General features: G+C 42.6%; 1 protein-coding gene across 4 annotated transcripts in view; it reads right to left on the bottom strand.

Annotated features, from left to right (window-relative positions):
• Positions 1–26,358, bottom strand: part of PPP1CB (protein phosphatase 1 catalytic subunit beta) — a 253,961-nt gene that overhangs the window by 14,948 nt on the left and 212,655 nt on the right. For all 4 annotated transcript variants that reach the window (XM_029592964.1, XM_029592966.1, XM_029592963.1 and 1 more), the window contains exon 7: positions 18,896–19,030. In XM_029592964.1, coding sequence (XP_029448824.1) covers positions 18,896–19,030 — 135 coding nt within the window. The remainder of the gene's footprint in view (positions 1–18,895; positions 19,031–26,358) is intronic.

Here is a 26,358-nt window from a genome sequence, read left to right as displayed (position 1 = left end):
GTGCTTTGGGCCTACGAGGAATCGCAAAAATTTGCGATGAGACGGAGTTATTGCGATGTGTGTGTAAGCGTCCTGGAGGTCTAGAGAGCAGAGCCAGTCTCCCCTTTGTAGAAGAGGGAGGAGGGAACCCAAGGTCACCATCTTGAACTTTTTTCTTTGTAGGAACTTGTTTAAGGCCCGAAGATCTAGTATCGGGCGAACGCCACCTGACTTTTTTGGGATTAGAAAATACAGAGAGGCCCTGTTGGGAGTAGGGCACTGGTTCTATTGCTCTGGACTGGAGGAGAAGGGAAATCTCCTGTTCCAGGAGCGGTGAATGGTCTGATGTTCCCCACGTCAGCCGGGGTGGGGAGTCCGGTGGAATGGCAAGAAAGTTGAGATGATAACCTTTGAGTTATGGCGAGAACCCACTGGTCTGTGGTGACTGAGTGCCAGATGTGGCTGAAGTGGCACAAAATGCCTCCCACTGGTACATGCGTTAGTGGAGTCTGAATGCTGCTCTCTAGAAAAAAGAAAGACAAAAACTAGATGCTGGACCTGGTTGAGTTTGCGGCTTTTGCCTGCGAGGTTGCCTGGACTGGCCTTTCTGGTAAGGCGTAGTAGAGCGACCTTTGGATGGAGGAGGATAAGATTTCCTTTGGTGGTAAAAGGATTTCTTGGGCTCCTTTCTGAATGTTTGCTTAGCAGAATATTCAGAAGGTATCAAGGAGAGTTGGCGAAGTGTCTCATGGTGATCCTTGAGTTGTGCCATTGCCTTTTGTATTTGCTCACCAAAAAGATTATCTCCAGTGCAAGGCAAATCAGATAATCTATCCTGGACTTCAGGCCGTAGGTCCGACGACTTTAGCCAGGCCCACCGCCTTGCAGAAATGGCTGTTGCTGAAACCCTGGAAGCGGCGTCAAAAACGTCATAGGCAATTCTTATCTCATGCTTGCCCGCTTCTAAACCCTTTTGAGATAGGGCATGTAATTGGTCTTGAGACAGCAAAGTCCTGCATTTGTTTAAAGAGGACCCTGTTGGACTGGGTCATATAAAGCTGATAAGAGGCGATGCGGGATATAAGTATTGCCCCTTGAAAGAAACGGCAACCTATAGCATCCAGGAATTTTTGTTCCTTTCCTGGAGGATAGGAAGAATGAGGCTTGGATCTTCGGGCTTTCTTTTGGGCTGACTCAACAACCACTGAATGGTGGTCCAATTGGGACTTCTGGAAACCAGGAGTTGACTGGACTAGGTATGTGGTGTCAGCTTTCCAATTGACTGGTGCCACAGAACCAGGATGCTCCCAAATTCTTTTCAGAAGATCCAGGAGGACATCATGGATGGGAATAGATGTTAGTTCCTTAGGAGCATCTAAAAATTGAAGAAGCTCCATCATCTGATGTCTATCATCTTGTTCTATCTGAAGTTGAAATGGAACCATTTCAGACATTTCCTTCACAAAATTAATGAAGGACAAGTCCTCTGGCGGAGAACGCTTCCTGCTTTCAGCAGGAGAGGGTGGTGATGGCAAGTCATTGGTATCCTGGGATGAATCATCTGTCCAGGTATTGTAGGGATCATCTCCAGCACCCCCAGTATCCTTGGAGGGATGAAAAGCTGGTATACCTGAAGGTCCCAGGCGAGGCACCAAAGGTATTGAAGGTGTCACCGGTGGCACAGAGGGCATCGATGGACGGGTCGGTGGCACCGATGGAAACAAAGATGCAATCTGTGAAACAGATCTAGGCATCGGAAGGACTCCCGATGGCAGAAGGAAAGTTTCTCCTTCTTCTGTCGATGAAAGAGGAATTGGAGAGGAAGGCACCGGGTCCCACTGGTGTCGTCGGATCCATCGGAGGAAGAGCAGCAATCAGCGCTTCCATTCTCGAGAGTAACGGTGATAGTGCTGCAGGAATGGGATCGGTTACCGGTTCAGGCATTGGTACCGGTATCGGCGTCGATGGAACCTTGAATCGCTCTGCCGATGGCCTCCTGAATCATCTGATCCAGTTCCTCCCGGAAACTTGGAGCATGGCGCCCCGATGCCGGAGGAGGAGCCGTAGCCGGAGGGACCACCGTTGGAGGTGGAATCGCGGCTCCTATCACCGGTCCTGGTGAAGATTGCCTCGGTGACCCTGAACCAGATAGGGACGGTGCCTTTTCTGGATGGGCTTTCTTCGATGGCGGTTCAGACAATGACATCGTTGAGGCCTTGCCCGTGTCGACACCGATGCTTTTCTCGATGCTCTCCTCTGTCCTTTTCCTGAGGGAACAGAGGGTGTCGATGGCCATGGAGTCGTCAATGCTGGTCGGACACCGGCCGTGCCCGATGATGGTGCGAAGTAGACTGTGTCAGTTCAGATGATGTCGATGCTATGAACGGCATCGGGGTTTTTGACCTAAAGAGAAGTTCCATTTTCTCCATTCTAGCCGTGCGACCTTTAGGTGTCATAAGGGCACATTTGGTGCAAGTAAGTACATCATGCTCGCTACCCAGACACATTACACATACCTGGTGAGGGTCAGTAATGGACATTGTGTGGGTGCAGTCCGGGCATAGACGGAACCCCGACGCCAGGGCCTGTGAAAAAATTTAGCCGCGGTGCAGTCGACAGCCAGTAGGGCGTGAGGGCCAAACTCAACAGGAATAGACCAGAATCGGGTAAAAAAAAAAAACTTACTCGACCACCACGAGTAAAAATGAAAGAGGAGGACCCCCGTGGGGTAGAAAGTTGAAAGTAATTCTGTGAGGAAATTTCCTGTCAGGAATCTCTGTGGAGCTCCTTAAGCCATGTGGCTACTGCTGCGCGGAAAAAAGAAGACTGAAGGGGGACCCCTGCTGGTTGCAGGATTAGTGCCATCCTGGGCATGCCCAGTAGGTGCCAGTCAAAGTTCTAGAAACTTTGACAAAATCAAAATTGCTTACCTTGTAATAGGTGTTATCCCAGGACAGCAGGATGTAGTCCTCACATATGGGTGACGTCATCCACAGAGCCCTTAAGCGGGAAAAACTTCTGGCAAGTTTCTAGAAGCTTTTAACTGGCTGCCTGAGGCTACTGAGCATGCCCGGCATGCCATGATATTCCCTGCCACAGGGGTCTCACTCCAGTCTTGTATGTAGCAATAAGCGTTAGCAAAAATAAAATAATAAAGTCTGAGGCCCAACTCCGCGGGGTGGCGGGTGGGTTCCGTGAGGACTACATCCTGCTGTCCTGGGATAACACCTATTACAAGGTAAGCAATTTTGCTTTATCCCAGGACAAGCAGGATGCTAGTCCTCACATATGGGTGATTAGCAAGCTAGAGGCTGAGTCATTGTCCATGCAGGTAACCGGAATGCCTTGTTGAAGAAATGAGTCAGCCGAAGATCACAGCAGGATGGATGTAGAAGGAGTTGGGATTAAACTGGAAACAAGTTCTTTAAGACAATGTCCATAGGCTGAATCTTGACATCCTTCCTTGTCCAAACAGTAATGAGCTGCAAAAGTGTGAAGAGAACTCCATGTTGCTGCTTTACAAATGTCAATGATTGGCACTGAACGAAAATGTGCTACTGAGGTTGACATTGCTCTTACTAAATGTGCCTTTACTCGCCCTTGGAGAAGGCCTGCTTTTTCATAGCAAAATTGTATGCAATCTGCTAACCAATTGGATAGAGTATGTTTACCCACTGCTTTACCTGGCTTATTTGGGTCATAAGAGACAAAAAGCTGATTGGAGGTTCTGAGGGACGTAGTGCGATTTAAATAAAAAGACAACGCACGTTTACAGTCTAAAGTGTGTAGAGCTCTTTCACCTTGGTGAGAGTGAGGCCTTGGAAAGAATGTGGGTAAAACTATTGTTTGATTTAAGTGGAATTCCGTAACTACCTTAGGAAGGAATTTTGGATGTGTTCGGAGAACCACTCTGTCATGGAGAAACTTTGTATAAGGTTCATATGTGACAAGTGCTTGTAACTCACTAACCCTTCTAGCAGATGTGATGGCTATAAGGAAAATAGTTTTCCATGTGAGAAATTTAAGTTCACAGGAATCTATGGGTTCGAAAGGAGAACGCATTAATCCTGTTAAAACCAGATTCAGGTCCCATTGTGTAGCTGGAGGCCGAATTGGTGGTTTTAGGTGTGTTAGACCTCTCATGAATCTACTGACGAGAGGTTGTGTGGATATAGGTGCATCTCCTATTTTGTTATGATAAGCGGAGATTGCACTCAAATGCACTCTGATTGACGATGTCTGAAGACCAGAGTTCGAAAGATGGTACAAATAATCTAGAAGAGTAGTTGTGGGGCAAGTGAAAGGATCAGAATTGTTTTGCTTGTACCAGAAAGTGAACCGTTTCCATTTGAAAGAATAATTCTTTCTTGTGGAAGGTTTGCGTGAAGCTATAAGCACTTGAGAAACATTAGTTGAAAGATTGAGTGGTTGTAAGATTAAGCTTTCAACATCCATGCTGTCAGGGATAGGGATTGAAGGTTGGGATGGCGCAACCGACCCTGATCCTGAGTGATGAGATTGGGAGCTACTCCCAGGTGTATTGGATCCTTGACTGACAGGTCTAGCAGTGTGGGAAACCATACTTGTCGAGGCCAATATGGGGCTATGAGAATCATGGACCCCTTGTCCTGTTGTAGCTTCACCAGTGTCTTGGTGATAAGCGGTATTGGAGTATATGCATATAGTAGGCCTGAGTTCCAAGGGCGAGCAAAGGCGTCCTTGGCTGGCTGGTTCTTCTGTTTGTGCAGAGAACAGAAGTTGTCCACTTTGTGGTTCAGATGCGACGCAAAGAGGTCTGTTGTTGGTTGTCCCCAACGTTGGAATATTTTGGTCGCAATAGAGGGATTTAGAGACCATTCGTGTGGTTGGAATTGGCGACTGAGTCGGTCTGCTAGTACATGCTAGTACATTTTGAATCCCTGCTAGATAGAAACATAGAAACATAGAAATGACGGCAGAAGAAGACCAAACGGCCCATCCAGTCTGCCCAGCAAGCTTCACACGTTTTTTTCTCTCATACTTATCTGTTTCTCTTAGCTCTTGGTTCTATTTCCCTTCCACCCCCACCATTGAAATATCTAGCTTGATTAGTTAGGGGTAGTAGGGGTAGTAACCGCCGCAATAAGCAAGCTACACCCATGCTTATTTGTTTTACCCAGACTATGTTATACAGTCCTTATTGGTTGTTTTTCTTCTCCCCTGCTGTTGAAGCAGGGAGCTATGCTGGAAATGCGTGATGTATCAGTCTTCTCCCATGCTGTTGAAGCAGAGAGCCATGCTGGATATGCATCGAAAGTGAAGTATCGGACACAATTGGTTTGGGGTAGTAACCGCCGTAACAAGCCAGCTACTCCCCACTTTGTGAGTGCGAACCCTTTTTTTCTTCTCCCCTGCCGTTGAAGCAGAGAACTATGCTGTATATGCATTGAAGGTGAAGCATCAGGCTTATTTGGTTTGGGGTAGTAACCGCCGTAACAAGCCAGCTACTCCCCTCTTTGTGAGTGTAAATCCATTTTTCCACATTTCCTCTTGCTGTTGAAGCTTAGAGCGATGTTGGAGTAAGATAGCTCAAGACCTGGCTCTTCGCCAAGGCATACACCTAATTTCTCCCTTCCTCTCCACTGCCCACCCTTCCTCTCCTCTGCCCCCCCTTCTTCTGGCCCTCTATCCCCTCACTTCGCCCTTCTCCTACCTTTTTCTCCCCCCCTCACCTCATACACTTTTTCTCCCCCCTCACCTCGTTCCCTTCCCTCTGCTCGCCACTCCCCCCTCTCCTCCTAGCACTCCTAAATTGCTTATCTCTTAGTGTCTTTCCTTTTGTACATATGTATATATTTACAAACCTCGTTGATTATTTAATGCAAATTTCCCCTTGTTATTCACACCCTCATTTATTCATTTGTTAACTTGTTTTATTTGTTCAATGTAAAGCGCCGTGCCTGGCGTTTGTTTGTGTTACACTGTAAACCGATGTGATATCCTGGATGAATGTCGGTATATAAAAATTTTAAATAAATAAATAAATAAGTGGCCTGTAGGAACATTGAGTGGTTCAAGGCCCAGTCCCAAATTTGTGCAGCTTCCTGACAAAGGAGATACGAGCCCGTACCTCCCTGTTTGTTGATGTACAGCATGGCTACAGTATTGTCTGTCTGGATTAGCACAGTCTTGTGTGAAAGGCAGTCTTTGAACGCATGCAGCGCATAACGTATAGCTCGAAGTTCCAGAAAATTGATTTGATATGTGGCTTCGAGTTTTGTCCAAGTTCCTTGAGTTTGAAGAGCGTTTACATGAGCTCCCCATCCCACGGTGGATGCATCTGTAGTTAATGTTATCTGAGGGATCGGTTTTTGGAAGGATAGGCCCTTGCGCAAATTGTCCTTGTTTGTCCACCATTGTAGTGATGAGCGTAGTTGGTGGGTTACTTGGATTTGATAATGCAGTGGTTGAATGGCTTGGATCCACTGTGATCGAAGAGTCCATTGGGTTAGTCGCATGGCAAGTCTTGCCATAGGAGTGACGTGAACTGTTGAAGCCATGTGGCCTAGTAAGATTAGAAACTGATGAGCTGTCACTTGTGGTTGTATGGACATGGAGTACGCCAACTGGGATAGTGTGATTGCACGGTCTTCTGGAAGAAAAGCTTGTGCAAGGTTTGTGTTTAATTCTGCTCCTATGTATTGGAGTAGATGAGACGGGTGCAGGTGGGATTTTTGATAATTGATGAGAAATCCCAGTTTGTGAAGTAACTGTATTGTGTAATGTAGAGAAGTTAGCGCTCCTTGTTGTGACTGACTTTTTATTAGCCAATCGTCGAGATAAGGAAACACATGAACACCTTGTTTGTGCAAATGTCCTGCAATCACTGCTAGGCATTTGGTGAATACTCTGGGAGCTGAGGCTAGGCCGAATGGTAAGACTCTGTATTGGAAATGCTGATGTCCCACCTTGAATCTGAGGTACTTGCGATGAGGTGGGAATATTGGTATGTGAGTGTATGCATCTTGGAGATCCAGAGAACAAAGCCAATCCCCTTTTTGTATGAGTGGAAGCATGGTGCCTAAGGACACCATTCTGAATTTTTCTTTTCTTAGAAATTTGTTGAGATTTCTGAGATCTAGAATGGGACATAGGCCTCCGGTTTTCTTTGGAATGAGGAAATACCGGGAATAGAATCCTCTTCCCTTCTGATTGTGTGGTACGTATTCCACAGCTTTTGCTTTCAGAAGAGCAGATAATTCTGTTTGTAATTGAGGAATGTGTTCGAGATAGGAGTTTTGTGGTGGGAACTCCTGAGGGAGAGATGTGAAGTCTAGGCGATAACCTTGGTGAACTATGGACAAGACCCACTGATCTGTTGTAATGTTTTCCCATTCTGTGTAAAATTGGGAAATTCTCCCTCCAACTGGTAATTCGGGATAAGGATTGGGTAGTTGGCTCTGCCCTCTGGGATGGCTTTCAAAAACCAGAGGTGGAAGCTGTTTGAGGCGGAGGCTGTGGCCTTGCAGCTCGTTGCTGTCTTTGCTGAGGACGTTGTTGAGTTCTTGGAGGCCGTGATCTAGAGGCCTGAGGATAATATCTCCTTGGTCTGTAGAAAGGACGCTTTGTGTCCCTACGTGGCGGCCTGCGGGTTGGATGAGATGCAGTGTCATGTGACAAAGTGGAGAGCTGCTTCAAGGTTTCAGAGTGTTCTCGAAGCTGTGCCACAGCATCTTGCACCTTTGTGCCGAACAAATTATCACCTTGGCACGGTAAGTCCACTAATTTGTCCTGTACTTCAGGACCTAAGTCCGAAGCCTTCAGCCAGGCCCATCTTCGTGCACTGATGCCAGATGCCGCAGTTCTGGAAGAGGTTTCGAAAGCATCATACGCTGCTCGTACCTCGTGCTTTCCAGCATCTAGACCCTTTTGAACAATTTGTTGTGCTGCCTCTTGCTGTTGCTGAGGTAGAGATGGGAGAAATTCTTCTATCTGTTTCCAGAGATTTCTCTGGTGCTGCGTCATATAAAGCTGATATGCAGCAATCTTTGAATTCAGCATAGCTCCCTGGTAAATCTTTCTTCCCATAAGGTCTAAGAATCTGTTATCCTTCCCAGGAGGGATAGAGGCATGTGTTCTGGATCTGCGTGATTTCTTTTGAGCAGATTCTACAACTAAGGAGTTGTGTGGGAGTTGAGGTTTTTCAAAACCTGGGGCTGCTTGAACTAAATACGTGGAGTCCACTCTCCTATTTACTCCAGGGGTTGTGCAAGGGTGTTCCCAAATTCTTTGTTGAAGTTGCAACAGTACTTCATGCACTGGGATAGCCAAATTATGTTTTGGAGGATCTACAAATTGTAGTATCTCCAGTGTCTGTTGTCGTTCATCTTTTTCAGCTTGGAGCTGAAAAGGGATGGATTCTGACATCTCCTGAATAAAAGAGGAAAATGACAAGTCCTCTGGAGGGGACTGCTTCTTAGCCTGAGGCGGAGTATTCTCAGATAAAAAATCTTCTGAAGAATGCTCAGACTGTGTGTCAGACCATGTGTCTGATGTGGGCTGGTACTGATGAGTTTCTAGCCCTCTAGATGGAGAAACTCCAGATGGTCCTTGCAAGGGATCCTGAATATCTGGTGAACCATCACTGACTTCACCTTCCCTTTCTTCTTCAGGCTCTGTAGGTAAAGATGCTAAAAGGTCTTGATACCTTTTTGTGAGTATGGCATGTAATCTTCTTTCAGAAGAGGCTTCTGGAGCAGGCATGGAAGTGTGTTTATATTTTCCTGATGCCTTCTTTGATGAAGAAATTTCCCCTGTACAGGAGCTCTAGCTGGAGCTAGGGTGTAATGAGGTGTTAATTGGGAAGTAGTTGGCATCGATGAAGTCAGGAATGAAAACATGGAAATGGGAATCATTGATGAAATGGGCCTAGAAGCCATTGTGGACATCGAGGTTTGTGAAATAATAGATGCCATCGATGGCTCCGGCATTTGGAATGGTACTGGCATCGCAGAGGTAGAGTAAGGCATCGACGATGAGGCTGCTGGTATCGATTGAGTAGCCGGCATCGCTGATGAACACCTCGGTAAGTCTTCCGGCATCGACAGGGCTGTTACTGCAGACGCTGTAGCCGGCATCGGCATCGAAATCGATGTCGGCATAGACTCGGTAGTCGGCATCGGCCTGGTGGGAGGCAGCGACTGAAAAGTCGGCATCGACCCGGTGGTCGGCATCGGCGATGACGCCGGTATCTTCTCCTTCAGGGCATCGGTGACTATCTGCTTAATCAATGCGGTTAAGTCTGTCACCGATGTCGATGGCATCGATTCCCGTCTGGATGTTACGGAGGTCGATGATATCTTTTGTCTTTTAGGTACCGGTTCCTCCGGCGGTGGTAATGGAGGAATTGAATGGTGCCGTCTGTGTTTATGTTTTGGACGAACATCAGATACTGATCTTGTCGATGACGCGGATGGTGTTGGCGAGGAGGCATCCCCCGAACCCTCCGGGATTCTTTTCTTTATTAATATCTTTTTTGTTATGCCCACCGGTGAGGATTTAGTGGAAGTCGTCGGCGATGGCGTTGTCTGAATTTGAAAAATTTGAGCCATCTTCTCATGACGAAGTTTCCTACCTTTCACCGTCATTTCTTGGCATTGGGCACAAGCCGCGATGTCATGGTCTCCACCAAGACAGCGAATGCACTCGACATGCGGGTCCGTAATCGACATAGTCCGGTTGCAGGCCGGACATTTTTTGAAGCCCGAAGTCTTTTCAGTCGACATCCGTCGATGAATCCGGTCTTTCTTTTTGGCGAAAAAACGTATGGGGTTTGTCACCAGCCGGTGACAAAACGAGTGAGACCCGTAAAGGGCAAAAAAGTTATAAAAACTTTTCTAGTAGTGAGGTAACTCACAGGGCTCCTATGAACCGCGATGCAGTTAGCAGCGCGGAAAAAAGAAGACTGAGTGAGACCCCTGTGGCAGGGAATATCATGGCATGCCGGGCATGCTCAGTAGCCTCAGGCAGCCAGTTAAAAGCTTCTAGAAACTTGCCAGAAGTTTTTCCGGCTTAAGGGCTCCGTGGATGACGTCACCCATATGTGAGGACTACCATCCTGCTTGACCTGTGAGAAAGGAGGGGCTCAAGGATCACCAGGGTTAGGGGGTTACACTTAAGGGTGTTAGGACCAGTGGGGGAAGGGGAGGGCACAAGGACCACTGGGGAATTTATGAGAGGTCTAGGGATGGAGCATCAGAATCACCAGGGCAGAGAGAAGGTGGCTAAGAACCCCATTCTCTTCCTTACCCCAATGAGCCTGCATCCCCATCTGTCCTTCACCCTACCAGTGCACATCGAACATATTAAGTGTGTGACAAATGTGTTCGGCTATGTGTGTGAGCAAGTTATATCTGGCCCTGCCCCTTTGCATGTCACACCTGGCTCTGGCCCCACTCAGCTAACCACCCTCCACATTCCCATTTCTTTTCTGTCTACAAATTAAGCCCTGCTCATCAGGAAGGACACTTGACCTATGCAGCACATGCTTTTTTTTTGTATGCAAACATCCCAGCAACACAGAATGGACACAGACAGGTACAAAAAAGAAAGATGTGAGTAGTGGGCTTGTAGCATACAAAAGCTTAAACTGTTGCAGAGAAGTGCTATGTAGTACCTGCCACATCACATGAAAGCTAACTAGGAGACACAAGCTGCCATGCTGAAAATCAACATACATGTAAACAATTCACAGGATGGCAGTTGAGGATATGAAAAGGCTGGTGGTCCTGGCTCTCTCTCCGGGACCTCTAGGAACTCAGAAGTCTACAAACTGCCCCTGTCCCTGTCCCCCCCCCCCCCTCTGCCCAGTACAGGAGGTAAGATGCCTTGCTCAAATCACAGGATGAACATTAAGAATCTTGGAGTCCAGGTCAGTCTGAAAAACACACAAAAAGATAAAAGTGAACATCATTTGGCCCACAGCCAAAAAAATATCAACATTACTACTGCTCATTCTCATAGTGCACAGATTCAAAGTGCGAGAAACCTAAACATCCCAAAGCACACAGAATATGTGAAAATAAATGGATACTTACTGGAGCTGGCAGGACCACCCACAAGGGGTAGTCATTTGAGTCCAGGGAGACCAGCTACAGGAGGAATGTCAGTTTAGTAGTAGAAGTCCAACTCCTCTGTCACAACTTTCATGATCTGTCAGGTAACAAGCAGCAGCACGCAATCCTTGCAAGCTTATACTATGCAATGCAAGTGCTTGGGTGGTACAGCAGAGATACTTAAAAAAGAGAACATTGTTTTCACTTAGCACAGCTGAAGGACATCCTGTGATCATTTCTCACATGGAGCAGCAGCCTTCACACAAGGGGCAGCAGTTATGCTTCTGTTTTAAGATGTGTCAAGTATTTTGTGCATTACATGGCTCACTACAAGTCTAGAGTTAGAAATCCCTTGTTTCTTACTATATCATCTTTTAAGTCACTTTCTCAATAAAGGGGATTGCTGTGATGGGCTTCCCAGGATCCTGCCTCAAATGCATGGGCAAGGTCTGGAAAGCTTATGTAGGATAGATAAGACCCCCATTTCTTACCACTGCATTTCCACTCTTATGTTGATATATTGAATATTGGTGGCAATGAAAGCAGTGCAGTGGTTCACTGTTTAATGGTGCAAGTTAAAATTTGCTTTGCCATCTGATGAGTCAGGTGTTGACCTTTCTAAGTAGAAGAGCCCGTCAAAGAGAAAACTGAGTGCAGACATTAAGAAAGTTTCTTTTCATAGTTTGGATATGTTTATTTTGAAGACTAAAGTTCATTCTTCATACCTTAATGATTTATGCACCCAAAAAAATGTGCTAAAAAAAATCGAAATTATTCTAAAGTAATTTTTATTTTTTTTTACACAATTACATTATAGAACAGTATTTGAACAATTCTTAGAAATATGTATCGGTACCTTATAGCCTGGAGAATTATGTGCAGAAAAAAATTAGGCAAAACTGCTTTTTATCAGTTATGGTGGCAATTTTTGAAATAATTAGGCTGTGTGTAGATCTGCAGGTACTTTGTACCTCCAAGCTTGCAAGAGAATTTTCAAATGGAAACTCCCTATGGCATTTCCTTCTAAAAAAAAAAAATTCAGGGGCTGGCTAGCACCACAGATTTTGTATTAGCTGGCTAGCACCATAGATTTTGTATTAGCGTTACAGAAGGAGGCAACATCTGTTCAATAAAACATGCTGGGATTTCAAAAAATGAAATCACTGAGCATTGCCTGCTAGCCCAGCACTCTCCTTGCCCCTTTGCAGTGTGCATAAAAGTAAAGGCACTGTGAAACAATGTAGGTACTTTTATCTGCAGAAAGGGAGAACAAATTTCAACAATTTTACCCAGGTAAAATAATTCGTTTGTTCTCCTCCCCAAATCTTTTTGTCTAACATCTGTATCTGGCAGAGATTTTTTTTCTATTGGTCTCTCCTTGCAGTGGCAACTGTCTCCCTACCACCTTTTCATCCTCACCCTCCTTCATCCTCCTCTGCTAGTCTCTCCCAACTCTCGCACCATTTCATTTTCACATTTTTATACCACCCTATTCTATAAAAGGACTCAAGGTTGCTTGCTTCTGCAGCGTTAAATCTTTTTTTTTTCCAATCTCCCCATCACTCAACTGCATTCCTTGGCAATATCTCTGCCCCTCTCTACCCTGAAATGATTTCCAAACTGAACCCTAAATGGAAATTTTTTCCTAGTCTTAGACACATCTAATGGATTTTGGAATCTGCTCTTGGCAGCTGAATGCCAGTACAAAACAGCATTTCAGTGGCAAAATAAACAGTATGCATGTACTGTACTTCCCCATGGTTACAAAGGTTCTTCATCTATTTTTTCACAAATACATGCATGAAGCCCTTTCACATGTGTCTTAGTGAAAAAAACAATACAGCAAGTAGATGACATTTTATAGTCTGAGTGAATCTGCACCCTGGGCTCATGTGAGAGCAATTTTGGAAGCCTTTTACATGCTGGTCTTAAAATTTACCCTGCCAAAGTCCAGCTGTGTAAATCACAAGTTTCCTTTCTGGGAGTTACTGGTAAGTCTGTAGATTCAAAGTAGAGCAGATGCAGACATTGCCTCTCCTAACCAATCATAAATCTCTCCAGTCATCTCTGGGACGTGCTGATTTTTGCCAGGAGTTCATGCACAACTACGCGTGCTGATTTTTGCCAGGAGTTCATGCACAACTACGCTGAGGTGCAACCCCACTATACTCCCTGTTGAAGTGTAAAGATTATATTTGGGAGAAGCTGCACAAATACATTTTTGTCTTCTGCCTCTGTGCTGGCACAACCAGATCATGCACAAGATTTTTTCCCTATACCCTGCAGTTGGAGAAAATAGTGTAGGTGCAGCACTAACAGCATTTAGAAGGGACAGATGTCAAATTATTTTCTTTTACAGAGTTCTCACCTCACCTAAACAGAAAATGGGAATATGTGAAAAGCATGTACTTGGCATCTTATGCTATGCAAAAATTTACATACATAATTGGTGTTCAGACCACACATCTGTAGCCACATACCCCACAAATTCATTGCGCAAGTAAAATTAGCATGCAGCAAGATTAGGACAGAGAATAATCCAGTTGACCCTAATGCTACAGGCCCAGAGTGTAAAGTTTGAATTGCTGACAGAACCCAAAGTACAGGTTGCAGGAATCTTGCTCGAGGACCAGCTTTATGACCATCAGTCTTATCTAGTGCTCCTAAATTATATGATTTTTTGAGAACTGGTATAGGACAGACTATCCCCTTTATCTTCCCACAGTGAATACTGATGGAAAGAGGCAGACACCTGCCAGGATCTGCAATTGTGCAACTTAATCCTAATGAGCAAGTGATTATGCAGAGACAATATGCCTGTGGATCTGCTTCAGCATAATGCTGTGAGCTGGCAGCCTTTGTAGCCTGCCTGCAGCAGTTCCAGGTGTCACACCCTGAAGTACAGAACATTTTAGATTCTGATATTTTTTTTTTCAGAAATACTATTGTTTTGCTACCCTGGTGATTAGCTAATAACTTTAAATCCACGGATGATTCCACAGTGAAAAGGCACATCACTTCGGACTATGGCACAAGAACAGATGGTAACTTTCACACCGATGCGTGTGCACTAGCGCATGTCCAGGGACTCTGCGATTTTATAGCTTGTATATGCACTTATGCGCACGTTATAAAATAGCCTGACGCATGCACATGTACACCTAATGTTAAATAGGCACGTCTAGTCATGCAAATCCTGCTTCTACCACGTAACTTAGGGGATTTTAGAAGGAGAGCATTCCCACGCCATTGCTGGTTTCACCAGTTACTCCACCAGTTCACCCAGTTAACAGTTAGTTTCTCCAACCCCCCCCCCCTGCATGAATAGCTTACATGCCCGATATCAATCACACAAACACCCACTTACACCAACAGTGTATTCCAGTACACAACTTTGTAAACAAATATGTAATACCAACCAATGTACTGGTATATACTATAAAGAACCCTATCACCGACAAACTTTTGTTAGACCCTCTAGTAGGCATTAATGAATCCGACTCGATTGTGATAAGGGGTCTCATTACTTTAATTATAAACCACATATATATTTTGTTTTTGTTTTCAAATTTTCAATTTTTACTTAAAAACAGTCTCGGCAAAAAATTGATGGGACAAATCTCCCAACCAGTGGAACAGATGGCTAATATTTTGCAATTGAGAATACTTATCAATGAAGAAAAGGTCCCAAAAGTCCCGACATGGCCATGTTTCGGACCGAAGTCCTGCTTCAGGGGAACAGCTGTAATTGTAGAATCCAATTCAATGAAGAATATCCATCCACGCATGAAAAATTCCATCAAAGAAAGCGGCTAATTCGCGCCATTTGCTAAACAATGCGCGTCTAAATATAGCCCGCTTGCAGTAAAGGATTTGAATTGAATTAGCCGCTTTCTTTGATGGAATTTTTCATGCAGTGGATGGATATTCTTCATTGAATTGGATTCTACAATTACAGCTGTTCCCCTGAAGCAGGACTTCGGTCCGAAACATGGCCATGTCGGGACTTTTGGGACCTTTTCTTCGTTGATAAGTATTCTCAATTGCAAAATATTAGTCATCTGTTCCACTGGCTGGGAGATTTGTCTCATCAATTTTTTGCCGAGACTGTTTTTAAGTAAAAATTGAAAAACAAAAACAAAATATATATGTGGTTTATAATTAAAGTAATGAGACCCCTTATCACTTATCTTGGAGGAGAAGTCCATTGCCTGCTATTGGTTAGGTTGACTTGGAAAGAGGCCACTGCTGTTGCTGGCAGCGGTGGCATGGAATAGTCTTGGTTTTTGGGTGCTTGCCAGGTTCTTGTGGCCTGGATTGGCCACTGTTGGAGGCGGGATGCTGGGCTTGATGGACCCTTGGTCTGACCCAGTATGGCATTTTCTTAATGTTTCTTGACATCCAAGGGTCGCAAAAATATACTCCTACTTCTCTCTCTCTCTCCAGAGACAGCAGGGAGATGGACTGATTCAAGTGAAAGTCAGTGACTACCTTTGGTAAGAAAGAAGGAACGAACAGTACATTGCTGTATTGCCCCCTAGAGTCAACTGAAGGAATGGCTTCCGGCAAGACAAGACCTGCAGTTCAGAACCCTACGTGCAGAACAACCTGTCACAAAAAAACCACTATTTTCAAGTTCAGTACCACAAGGTTAGGTTACGCATTGGTCTAAACCTGGGGGCCCAATAAGAAATCCAATACCAAAGTAAGACTCTACAAGGGTGTCAGAAAACGTGTTTGAAAAAAGTGATTCTTTGTCAGAAAATGTGTTTCTTTGCAGCCATGCGCATGTATAGTGTAGCCAGTTATACCAAGTTAGTATTGAAACATACAAAATGCTTTTTTACACTCCCTGTATTTTTCCACTAGAGGAGGGCCTCAACTGGGATGCCTTCCAACTTCAGACACCTGTGTCCTCGGGAGGGGGCGGTGGGGGAACTATTAACTTTTCTTCATAAGAAGAGCAGACTAGCCTCCACCTGTCCTTTTTTGTCTATTTAAACCCCTGATAAGGATAGTACAAGGCAGAGGAGCAAGATAAACTGTCTGACCGCAAGAGAGACATTAAAGGGCTAATCGCTTCATGATATTGGTAAGCATTTGATTTTTTTCTTCATAAGAGAACCCTTGCTAGTACAATTAAACCTTAGCTAGTATTAGCAAAACATGTACTAGAAAGAATTTATTTTACAAGAAAAATGTATTTAGTAGATATTTATCTGATTGCTATAATTTTAGTAACTATTGTTATCATACTTATAGCTATGTATTGTTTGATTAAAATTTGAAAAATGTAATGCTTCATAAGCTAATCACATGCCTTAAAAGATTATAACTTATCTGAATAAAGAGACTTATTTTCATACATCCAGACTGAACTATTTTTTTTTTAAACTGGGGAAAAATGGGGAAAAAACAATTTTTTTAATCTATTGGGGAACCCTCATCTCTAAAAAAATAAACTCCTTTCCTAAGGACTGGAGGGTCTTATGAAAAGGTAGGATAAGAGCACAGCTTATCCTGATTTTCACTGACAAGGGCACCAGAAACCACAAAGGACAAATGTTTCACTCCTTTCAGGAAACGGTAATCAGGAGCAGACAAGGAACCACCATTCACTTGACTTCAAACAGGCGAGAGCCACTACTTGTAAGGAATTGAGGGCCAAGCCTTTATTCAAGCCATCCTGCAGAAATTCCAAAATGAGCAGGATCTTGACCAAACAAGGAAGAGTACCTCTATCCTCACACCAGGCCTCTAACTCACCAAACCTGCACGTAGGCCAATGAAGTGGAGAACTCAGAGTATCCACACTTCAGCAAGCGAGCCCTTTCAAGGGCCATACCGTAAGACAAAATTGGATCTTCATGAAGAACAGATCCCTGCCGCAACAGGTTTTCTGTGCGCAGCAAATTGGAGGGAAGAGTCCATCAGGATTCTCCACAGATCCGCATACCATGGTCTCCTGGGCCAATCTGGAGCAACCAAGAAGACCATCCCTCTGTGGCACTTGATCCTTTGAACCAATCTGCCCAACATGGGCCATGGAGGAAAGGCATACCAGTCACTCCTTGAATGAAGCGCTGAAAAATAGTGCGAAAAGCGGAATATAAATCTAAATAAATAAAAAATAAATCTCTCCTGCGACTGAAGAATCACAGAACTTTCACACTGCGAGAAGTTGCCAGTAGGGCTAGAATCAAGAGACCCCAGTGATCCAGGATGAGCTGAAACACCTCGTCTGACAATGCCCATTCTTCTGGATTCACACTTTCCCTGCTGAGAAAGTCTGCTCTTACATTGTCTTTTCCTGCTATGTGCAAGGCTTTGACCCATTCATAAGCTGATCTATTTCCTATGGCACTTGTTGGCTCTTGGTTCCTCCCTGCTGATCGATGTAAGCCACAGTTTATTTATTTATTTTATTTAAAAATGTTTCTATACCGCTTTTACAAACAATGTTTAATCAAAACGGTGTACAAAAATATCATTCTAAAAAAGAAAAATAAGAAACATCATAATATTACAAAAAAATATTACAAAACGTTGTTGCATCGTCCAACATTACCTGGACCAATCGAGCCTGCTGACTGTTGCCAATCTGCAAACATGCCAACTGGACTGCCCTGGCTTCTAGTTGATTGATGTACCCGAGACACTCTTCTGCATTCCAGCACTCTTGGGCTGTCAGTTCCTGAGAGTGAGCTCCCCAACCTTGGAGACTCACATCTGTCCTGAGAACCAACCAGTGTGGGGAAGACAAGGACACTGCCCACCTCATATGAACCTCCTGCATACACCAATGAAGGTGACAACAGATCTCCACTGGCAAGTGGAGATGAACCGAAAAGTCCTGAGACTGTGGGTTCCAATGAGAAAGCAGTGAGCGCTGAAGAGGATGCATATGAGCCCTTGCCCACGGCACCACTTTCAGGGTTGCCGCCATCAAACCGAGCACCTGTAGATAGCTACACACTGTCGGGCAGATAGTGTTCACCAATTGACGCACCTGAGACAACTTTTGGATCTGTGCATCCAGCAGAAGACCTTGCCCAGCCTTGTATCTATTTAGACATTTTATATACCGTCGTTCCAAGTTAAGATCACAACAGTTTACAATGACATTCATAGTTATAAATCAGTGCATGACTGGATACATAGGAAGTATTCATAAATAGGCATTCACGACTATCAATTTGTTTAAATACATTAATTTAAATTAAGGACATAAAATGTGAAGTACAAAAATAAAAAATTTCACTTATTATTCTGTATGTTGAATTGAGATTCTTATAATCTCTTGTTAATTTGTTTCTCATGAATCATTAGTATATTTTCCTTCTTGTTATTGTAGATCTCTACATGCTGATGTTTTTAAGTTAGGTTGCATGCATTTTTGAAGAGCCATGTTTTTAAGTTCACATTTAAATCTCTGATATCAAACGTAGCATTTCAGGTAGAGAATTCTAAAGTTTTGGGCCCACAATGGAAAACACGATCTCTTAAGTGTGCGCTTCATATTGTTGGAACAGCCAGTAGTCCTTTATTTTGGGATCTTAATGTTCTCTGCGGTGTGTATGTAGACAAAATATGCAAAGATATGCATCTCAGGAATGTATTTGGTATGCTGCTACAAGACTGAACCATCAAAAGGATCTCAAACTTTATGCCAATTGGGGAAAAAAACTCAAATACCATGTCCATACATTTGTAATACAGTAGTATACATGAAATAAATATGCATAGCAGCTATTAATGGGCCTTATAAGTTGACATTTAGCATATAAGATTTCTAAGACTTTCAAATCATAAAAGCACATTACCTGAAAGGAGCACATTAATGTTTCATCAACACTCATCATGCCTCCAGCGTTATCAAATTCTCCACAGTAATTAGGAGCTGAAAAAAGAGTGACCAGCTGTCGCTTTGCAAAAAATTCATACCCATCTTCAACAACCTGTGAAAGGAAAGTATACATAATATAGGCTTTAGTAGGTTTAGTGTATTGTTCCTGAGAGACTAAAGATGATAAATTGTAATCTGTATTAAACATTGAGTGCAATCAGCGCACTATAAAAATAAAGCCTGAGGTAGCTGCTTCTATAATAAGAGATTCAGAAAAGAGAAAGCAGTCTGTTAAATCACCATGCACTCAAACACATTCAAACTCAATTCTACATAAGAACTTAAGAACATAAGAAAATGCCATACTGGGTCAGACCAAGGGTCCATCAAGCCCAGCATCCTGTTTCCAACAGTGGCCAATCCAGGCCATAAGAACCTGGCAAGTACCCAAAAACTAAGTCTATTCCATGTTACCATTGTTAATGGAGGTGGCTATTCTCTAAGTGAACTTAATAGCAGGTAATGGACTTCTCCTCCAAGAACTTATCCAATCCTTTTTTAAACACTGCTATACTAACTGCACTAACCACATCCTCTGGCAACAAATTCCAGAGTTTAATTGTGCGTTGAGTAAAAAAGAACTCTCTCAGATTAGTTTTAAATGTGCCCCATGCTAACTTCATGGAGTGCCCCCCTAGTCTTTCTACCATCCGAAAGAGTAAACAACAGATTCACATCTACCCGTTCTAGACCTCTCATGATTTTAAACATCTCTATCATATCACTCCTCAGCCGTCTCTTCTCCAAGCTGAAAAGTCCTAACCTCTTTAGTCTTTCCTCATAGGGGAGCTGTTCCATTCCCCTTATTTTGGTAGCCCTTCTCTGTACCTTCTCCATCACAATTATATCTTTTTTGAGATGCAGCAACCAGAATCGTACACAGTATTCAAGGTGCAGTCTCACCATGGAGCGATACAGAGGCATTAATGACATTTTCTGTTTTATTCACCATTCCCTTTCTAATAATTCCCAACAATCTGTTTGCTTTTTTGACTGCCGCAGCACACTGAACCAACGATTTCAATGTGTTATCTACTATGACGTCTAGATCTTTCTTGGGTTGTAGCACCTAATATGGAACCCAACATTGTGTAATTATAGCATGGGTTATTTTTCCCTATATGCATCACCTTGCACTTGTCCACATTAAATTTCATCTGCCATTTAGATACCCAATTTTCCAGTCTCACAAGGTCTTCCTGCAATTTATCACAATCTGCTTGTGACTTAACTACTCTGAACAATTTTGTGTCATCTGCAAATTTGATTATCTCCCTAGTCATATTTCTTTCCAGATCATTTATAAATATATTGAAAAGTAAGGGTTCCAATACAGATCCCTGAGGCACTCCACTGTCCACTCCCTTCCACTGAGAAAATTGTCCATTTAATCCTACTGCTTCCTGTCTTTTAGCCAGTTTGTAATCCATGAAAGGACATCGCCACCTATCCCATGACTTTTTACTTTTCCTAGAAGCCTCTCATGAGGAACTTTGTCAAACGCCTTCTGAAAATCCAAGTATACTACATCTACCGGTTCACCTTTATCCATGTGTTTATTAACTCCTTCAAAAAAGTGAAGCAGATTTGTGAGGCAAGACTTGCCCTGGGTAAAGCCATGCTGACTTTGTTCCATTAAACCATGTCTTTCTATATATTCTGTGATTTTAATGTTTAGAACACTTTCCACTATTTTTCCTGGCACTGAAGTCAGGCTAACCGGTCTGTAGTTTCCCGGATCACCCTTGGAGCCCTTTTTAAATATTGGGGTTACATTTGCTATCCTCCAGTCTTCAGGTACAATGGATGATTTTAATGATAGGTTACACATTTTTACTAATAGGTCTGAAATTTCATTTTTTAGTTCCTTCAGAACTCTGGGGTGTATACCATCCGGTCCAGGTGATTTACTACTCTTCAGTTTGTCAACCAGGCCTACCACATCTTCTAGGTTCACTGTGATTTGATTCAGTACATCTGAATCAATACCCATGAAAACCTTCTCCATTACGGGTACCTCCCCAACATCCTCTTCAGTAAACACCGAAGCAAAGAAATCATTTAATTTTTCCGCGATGGCCTTATCTTCTCTAAGTGCCCCTTTAACCCCTCGATCATCTAACGGTCCAACTGACTCCCTCACAGGCTGCTTCGGATATATTTAAAAAAGTTTTTACTGTGAGTTTTTGCCTCTACAGCCAAATTCTTTTCAAATTCTCTCTTAGCCTGTCTTATCAATGTCTTACATTTAACTTGCCAACATTTATGCTTTATCCTATTTTCTTCTGTTGGATCCTCCTTCCAATTTTTGAATGAAGATCTTTTGGCTAAAATAGCTTCTTTCACCTCCCCTTTTAACCATGCCGGTAATCGTTTTACCTTCTTTCCACCTTTCTTAATGTGTGGAATACATCTAGACTGTGCTTCTAAAATGGTATTTTTTTTTTTTTTTTTTAACAATGACCACGCCTCTTGGAAATTTTTTTTACTTTTGTAGCTGCTCCTTTCAGTTTTTTTCTAACAATTTTTCTCATTTTAGCAAAGTTTCCCTTTTGAAAGTTTAGCACGAGAGTCTTGGATTTGCACACTGTTCCTCTTCCAGTCATTAAATCAAATTTGATCATATTATGATCACTATTGCCAAGCGGCCCCACCACCATTACCTCTCTCACCAAGTCCTGTGCTCCACTGAGAATTAGATCTAAAATTGCTCCCTCTCTCGTCGGTTCCTGAACCAATTGCTCCATAAGGCTATCATTTATTCCATCCAGGAACGTTATCTCTCTAGCGTGTCCCGATGATACATTTACCCAGTCAATATTGGGGTAATTGAAGTCTAACAACAAAAATATATCAAGGAGAGTCAACACAGTAACCCAATAGGAAAACTGTAAACAAAAAAGGGAAACTGAACTTTAATTCAAAATATTGCCTATAGTGACAGTGTCAGCAAGCCAGACATTGTGATTCAATCCCGAATCCAACCGGACCTCTAATCATTCACCATCACTTGAGAAACTCTAATTATTTTTGTATGAAAATATTTTTTTTATGTGTTTTGCTTTTTCTTTAAAAATTAGTCAAAAGGACTTATATATTTCACTCCATTAATGACGTGAAGGCAAGAAGTAGCTGGCATTCTCTCAATGTGTTTTGAATACAAAAACGCCCAACACGGCCGATGTTTCGCTTATTAAAGCTTCCTCAGGGGCATCTTTTATTTTTATTTTATTTTATTTATTTAGAGTTTTTATATACCGGCAATCATGAAAACATATCTTGCTGGTTTACATCGAACAGGAGTGCATTATAAACAAAAAACTAGATGGAAATCAACATAGGAGTCAAAAAAATGTCATGTGTCAAAAAAATTTGACACATGACACGTCATCTTCATGACGTCACACCTGTTGTATATTTAATAGGACGTAAACGTTAGCCTCGTTTCCTCCCTACGACGCAGAAGAATGATTGAGACGTCGGGTCCATTTTGAATCTGTAGCCTACGGCTGTCAGATAAGTACTGTTCTTTATTTTACTCTATTGAAAGTTGCTAAGACTGTCTCTTTAAATTTCTAGGCAAAACACTCCTATGTTGATATCCATCTAGATGCCCCTGTGGAAGCTCTAATAAGCGAAACATCGGCCGTGTTTGGCGTTTTTGTATACAACACATTGAGAGAATGCCAGCTACTTCTTGCCTTCACGTCATTAATGGAGTGAAATATATAAGTCCTTTTGACTAATTTTTAAAGAAAAAGCAAAACACATAAAAAAATATTTTCATACAAAAATAATTAAAGAGTTTCTCAAGTGATGGTGAATGATTAGAGGTCCGGTTGGATTCAGGATTGAATCACAATGTCTGGCTTGCTGACACCGTCACTATAGGTAATATTTTGAATTAAAGTTCAGTTTCCCTTTTTTGTTTACGGTAATTGAAGTCTCCCATTATTACTGCACTACCAATTTGGTTAGCTTCCCTAATTTCTCTTGGCATTTCACTGTCCGTCTCACCATCTTGACCAGGTGGACGGTAGTATACCCCTATCACTATAGTCTTCCCCAAGGGATTTCTACCCATAAAGATTCAATTTTGTATTTAGTCTCATGCAGGATGTTTATCCTGTTGGACTCTATGCCATCCCGGACATAAAGCGCCACATCTCCTCCCGGGTGCTCCTGTCTGTCATTGCGATATAATTTGTACCCCGGTATAGCACTGTCCCATTGGTTATCCTCTTTCCACCATGTCTCTGAGATGCCAATTAAGTCTATGTCATCATTCACTGCTATACATTCTAATTCTCCCAACTTACTTCTTAGACTTCTGGCATTAGCATACAAACATTTCAAAGTTTGTTTTTTGTTTGTATTTTCATTCTGCTTTTTAATTGATAGGGCAAGTTAGAATTTTTTAGCTCAGGTGAGTTTTTAGTTACAGGCACTTGGACTATTTTTCTAATTATTGGAACCTCACTGTCGGGATGCCCTAATTCTAATGCATCATTTGTATCCTTTGAAGATACCTCTCTCTGAACCATGTGCTGCTGAGCGACTGTCTGCTTTCCCCTTTGTTCTAGTTTAAAAGCTGCTCTCTCTCCTTTTTAAAGGTTAGCGCCAGCAGTCTGGTTCCACCCTGGTTAAGGTGGAGCCCATCCCTTCGGAAGAGACTCCCCCTTCCCCAAAAGGTTTCCCCAGTTCCTAACAAAACAAACCCTCTTCCTTGCACCATCGTCTCATCCACGCATTGAGACTCCGGAGCTCTGCCTGCCTCTGGTGACCTGCGCATGGAACAGGGAGCATTTCAGAGAAACTTCAGTTAGTCAGCCAGAGTGACTCACTGCTCTCTTGATTAACAAATGTTGGTCCCTATTCAAACCCAATCACACTACCTCAACACCTTTCCAAGGTGAGTAACTGAGCTGAACTATTCAACTTTTTTTTTTTTACTTAGGTATACACTGCTCCTAGCTTATTTCTAGCTTCTGGCTACTTTTGTGGTTTTTTTTTCTTCTTCAATACAAACACTCAGTTTGTATTAAATACAAACACTCAGTTCTTTAGAAGTCTGCAGAACACTCAGTTCTGCAGACTTTTAAAAATAAACACACTACCTACTGCTTAAACAGTCTAACTTGTTTATTCACTGCCTTTCTGATTATTAAAGACACAAACACACTAAATAATATTCCCAGATAGTTAACTTTGCCCCAGTACTTTTAAAAAAAAAAGACAATGTCCCAAGCAAAAACTTACTGATTCCTTTCAGCCACCAGCAAGGTGATCCTCTCCTCTCAAGTGGCTTTGAGTTGTGTAGATGTTATTTTAATGGCTTTTAAAACCTGTTTAACACGATTTAACAGAAGCAGTGTAGAAAAGGTCTGGGCTATAGATGTTTTCATTATAAAAACAGAAGGTAGGAGTGGCATATGTTTTTGTATAAGTACATGCTGCAAAAATTGAGTAAAATAATGTGGCTTTCATGTTAGCTCATTTACAATCAACGAGTTGTAGGTGATACCTTTTTATTGAACCAACTTAATACATTTATTACTAGCTTTTGAGTAATGCTCCAAAGCATGTCAGTGACAATCAGACCACCATTGCTGCACACAAGAGAATGTCTAACATTCAGGAGAAAGTCACCTGCCATTGATGCAGGAAGAGCCAATCTTGTGGCTCATGGTGATCCATTACAAGTGCCAAGCACTTCCTCCCACCTCCCAGACCATCTGCATCATCTACCAGTCTGATGGCAGCAGACAAACTGCCATCACTAGTATGAGAACAGCAGGAGAGGCAGCCACAGACTCTGCACTTCCTGTCCCCAAATCTGCTACCTCCTTCTCCTGTTTTCTTATTGCATGGGCTTCCCAATTAGAAATGAAGCCAACAAGGGATAGTACAAAGAGGAAACAGAAAAAGGGACAGGAAGTGCAGTACTTTCACTTTCCTCCTGTGTCATTTGCTGCCTCTCCTCAGTTTCACTACTTCTGTGCTTATGGTGGCTACATTATTTCTGCTCTACAATTGCAATGAGAGGAAGAACAAGATTGGGGAGATGGAGTAGTAAATAGAAGGCAGACATGTGGGAAGGCACAACAGGAGGCTGGAAGATCAGGAAAACAAATTATAAAGGAACCCATAAACAGGGATTTCTCACGGCTCTCTAATCTTCAAAGTGGATCCCCTCCCCCATCTCTCTAATCCTTTTTTGTGGGAAGGGGAGGGGAAAAGGGACACCATCCCAGTCTGGTGCTCAGCCAATGGATGCCATAAACTTACATCCAGCCCTGAGTGTTGGTGGGAAGCATGTGATTTATAGAAATGGAGAAGGAGAGCTAGAATTTTAAAAATCAAAAAGGCAAAGGGAGGAATTATGTAGAGGCTGACAAGAAGAAAGTGAAATTGCTTAACAAATATTTCTGTTCATCAAGGAAGGGCTTGTAATAAGACCTCATAACTGCCACAAACTGAAATAGAAAAGAGGTAGACAATTTTCTGAAGACTTATCATGAGCCGATAGCAAAACAAATAACATAATTCAATGAGAACAGATGGTATACATCTGACAGCTTTAAGGGAAATTCAAGAAGCTCTGACAGTGCTGTTATCAATATATATAAGTTTTCAGAAAGTTGTCTACCTCTTTTCTATTCAGTTTGTGGTAGTTATCTGAGGTCTTATATATACACACATACATATATATACACACACACATATATATATATATATATATATATATATATATATATATATATATATATATATATATATATATATATATATATATATATATATATATATATATATGTGTGTATATATGTGTGTGTATATATATATATATATGTATGTGCGTATATATAAGACCTCAGATAACTACCACACATATATATATATATATATATATATATTCCTTTGAGTCTGTTCCAAAGGACTGGAGACAGGCAGATGTCATTTTCACGAAAGTAGAAGTAAGGAGTCTGAGAACTACAGACCAGTTAATCTGACCTTAGTAGTGAGTAAATTAATGGAACTGCTGCTAAGATTACAGGATTCAAGGCAGCATAGTTTCACCAGAGGTAGGTCTTGCTGGACAAATTTAATAAGCTTCTTTGACTGGCTTACTAAGGAATTGGAGTGGAGAGCATGCAAGATATAGTGCAGACTGAATACAAGGCCTTTGACAGTTCCGCACAGGTGAGTTATAAACAAAGCACACTAGGTACGGGCCCTAAATTGACTGACTTCTAGAAATTGGTTGAGTAGGAGGCGACAAATGGTAATGGTAAACAGAGTTCACTCCAAGAAAGGAGTGGTTACCAGTGGTGTGCTGAAGGGACTGGTCCTTGGTTCGGTTCTCTTCAACAAGTTTGT

This window comes from Rhinatrema bivittatum, chromosome 3, assembly GCF_901001135.1.
Source record: "Rhinatrema bivittatum chromosome 3, aRhiBiv1.1, whole genome shotgun sequence".
Lineage (NCBI taxonomy): Eukaryota > Metazoa > Chordata > Amphibia > Gymnophiona > Rhinatrematidae > Rhinatrema > Rhinatrema bivittatum.
This window is presented reverse-complemented; position numbering and strand designations above follow the sequence as displayed.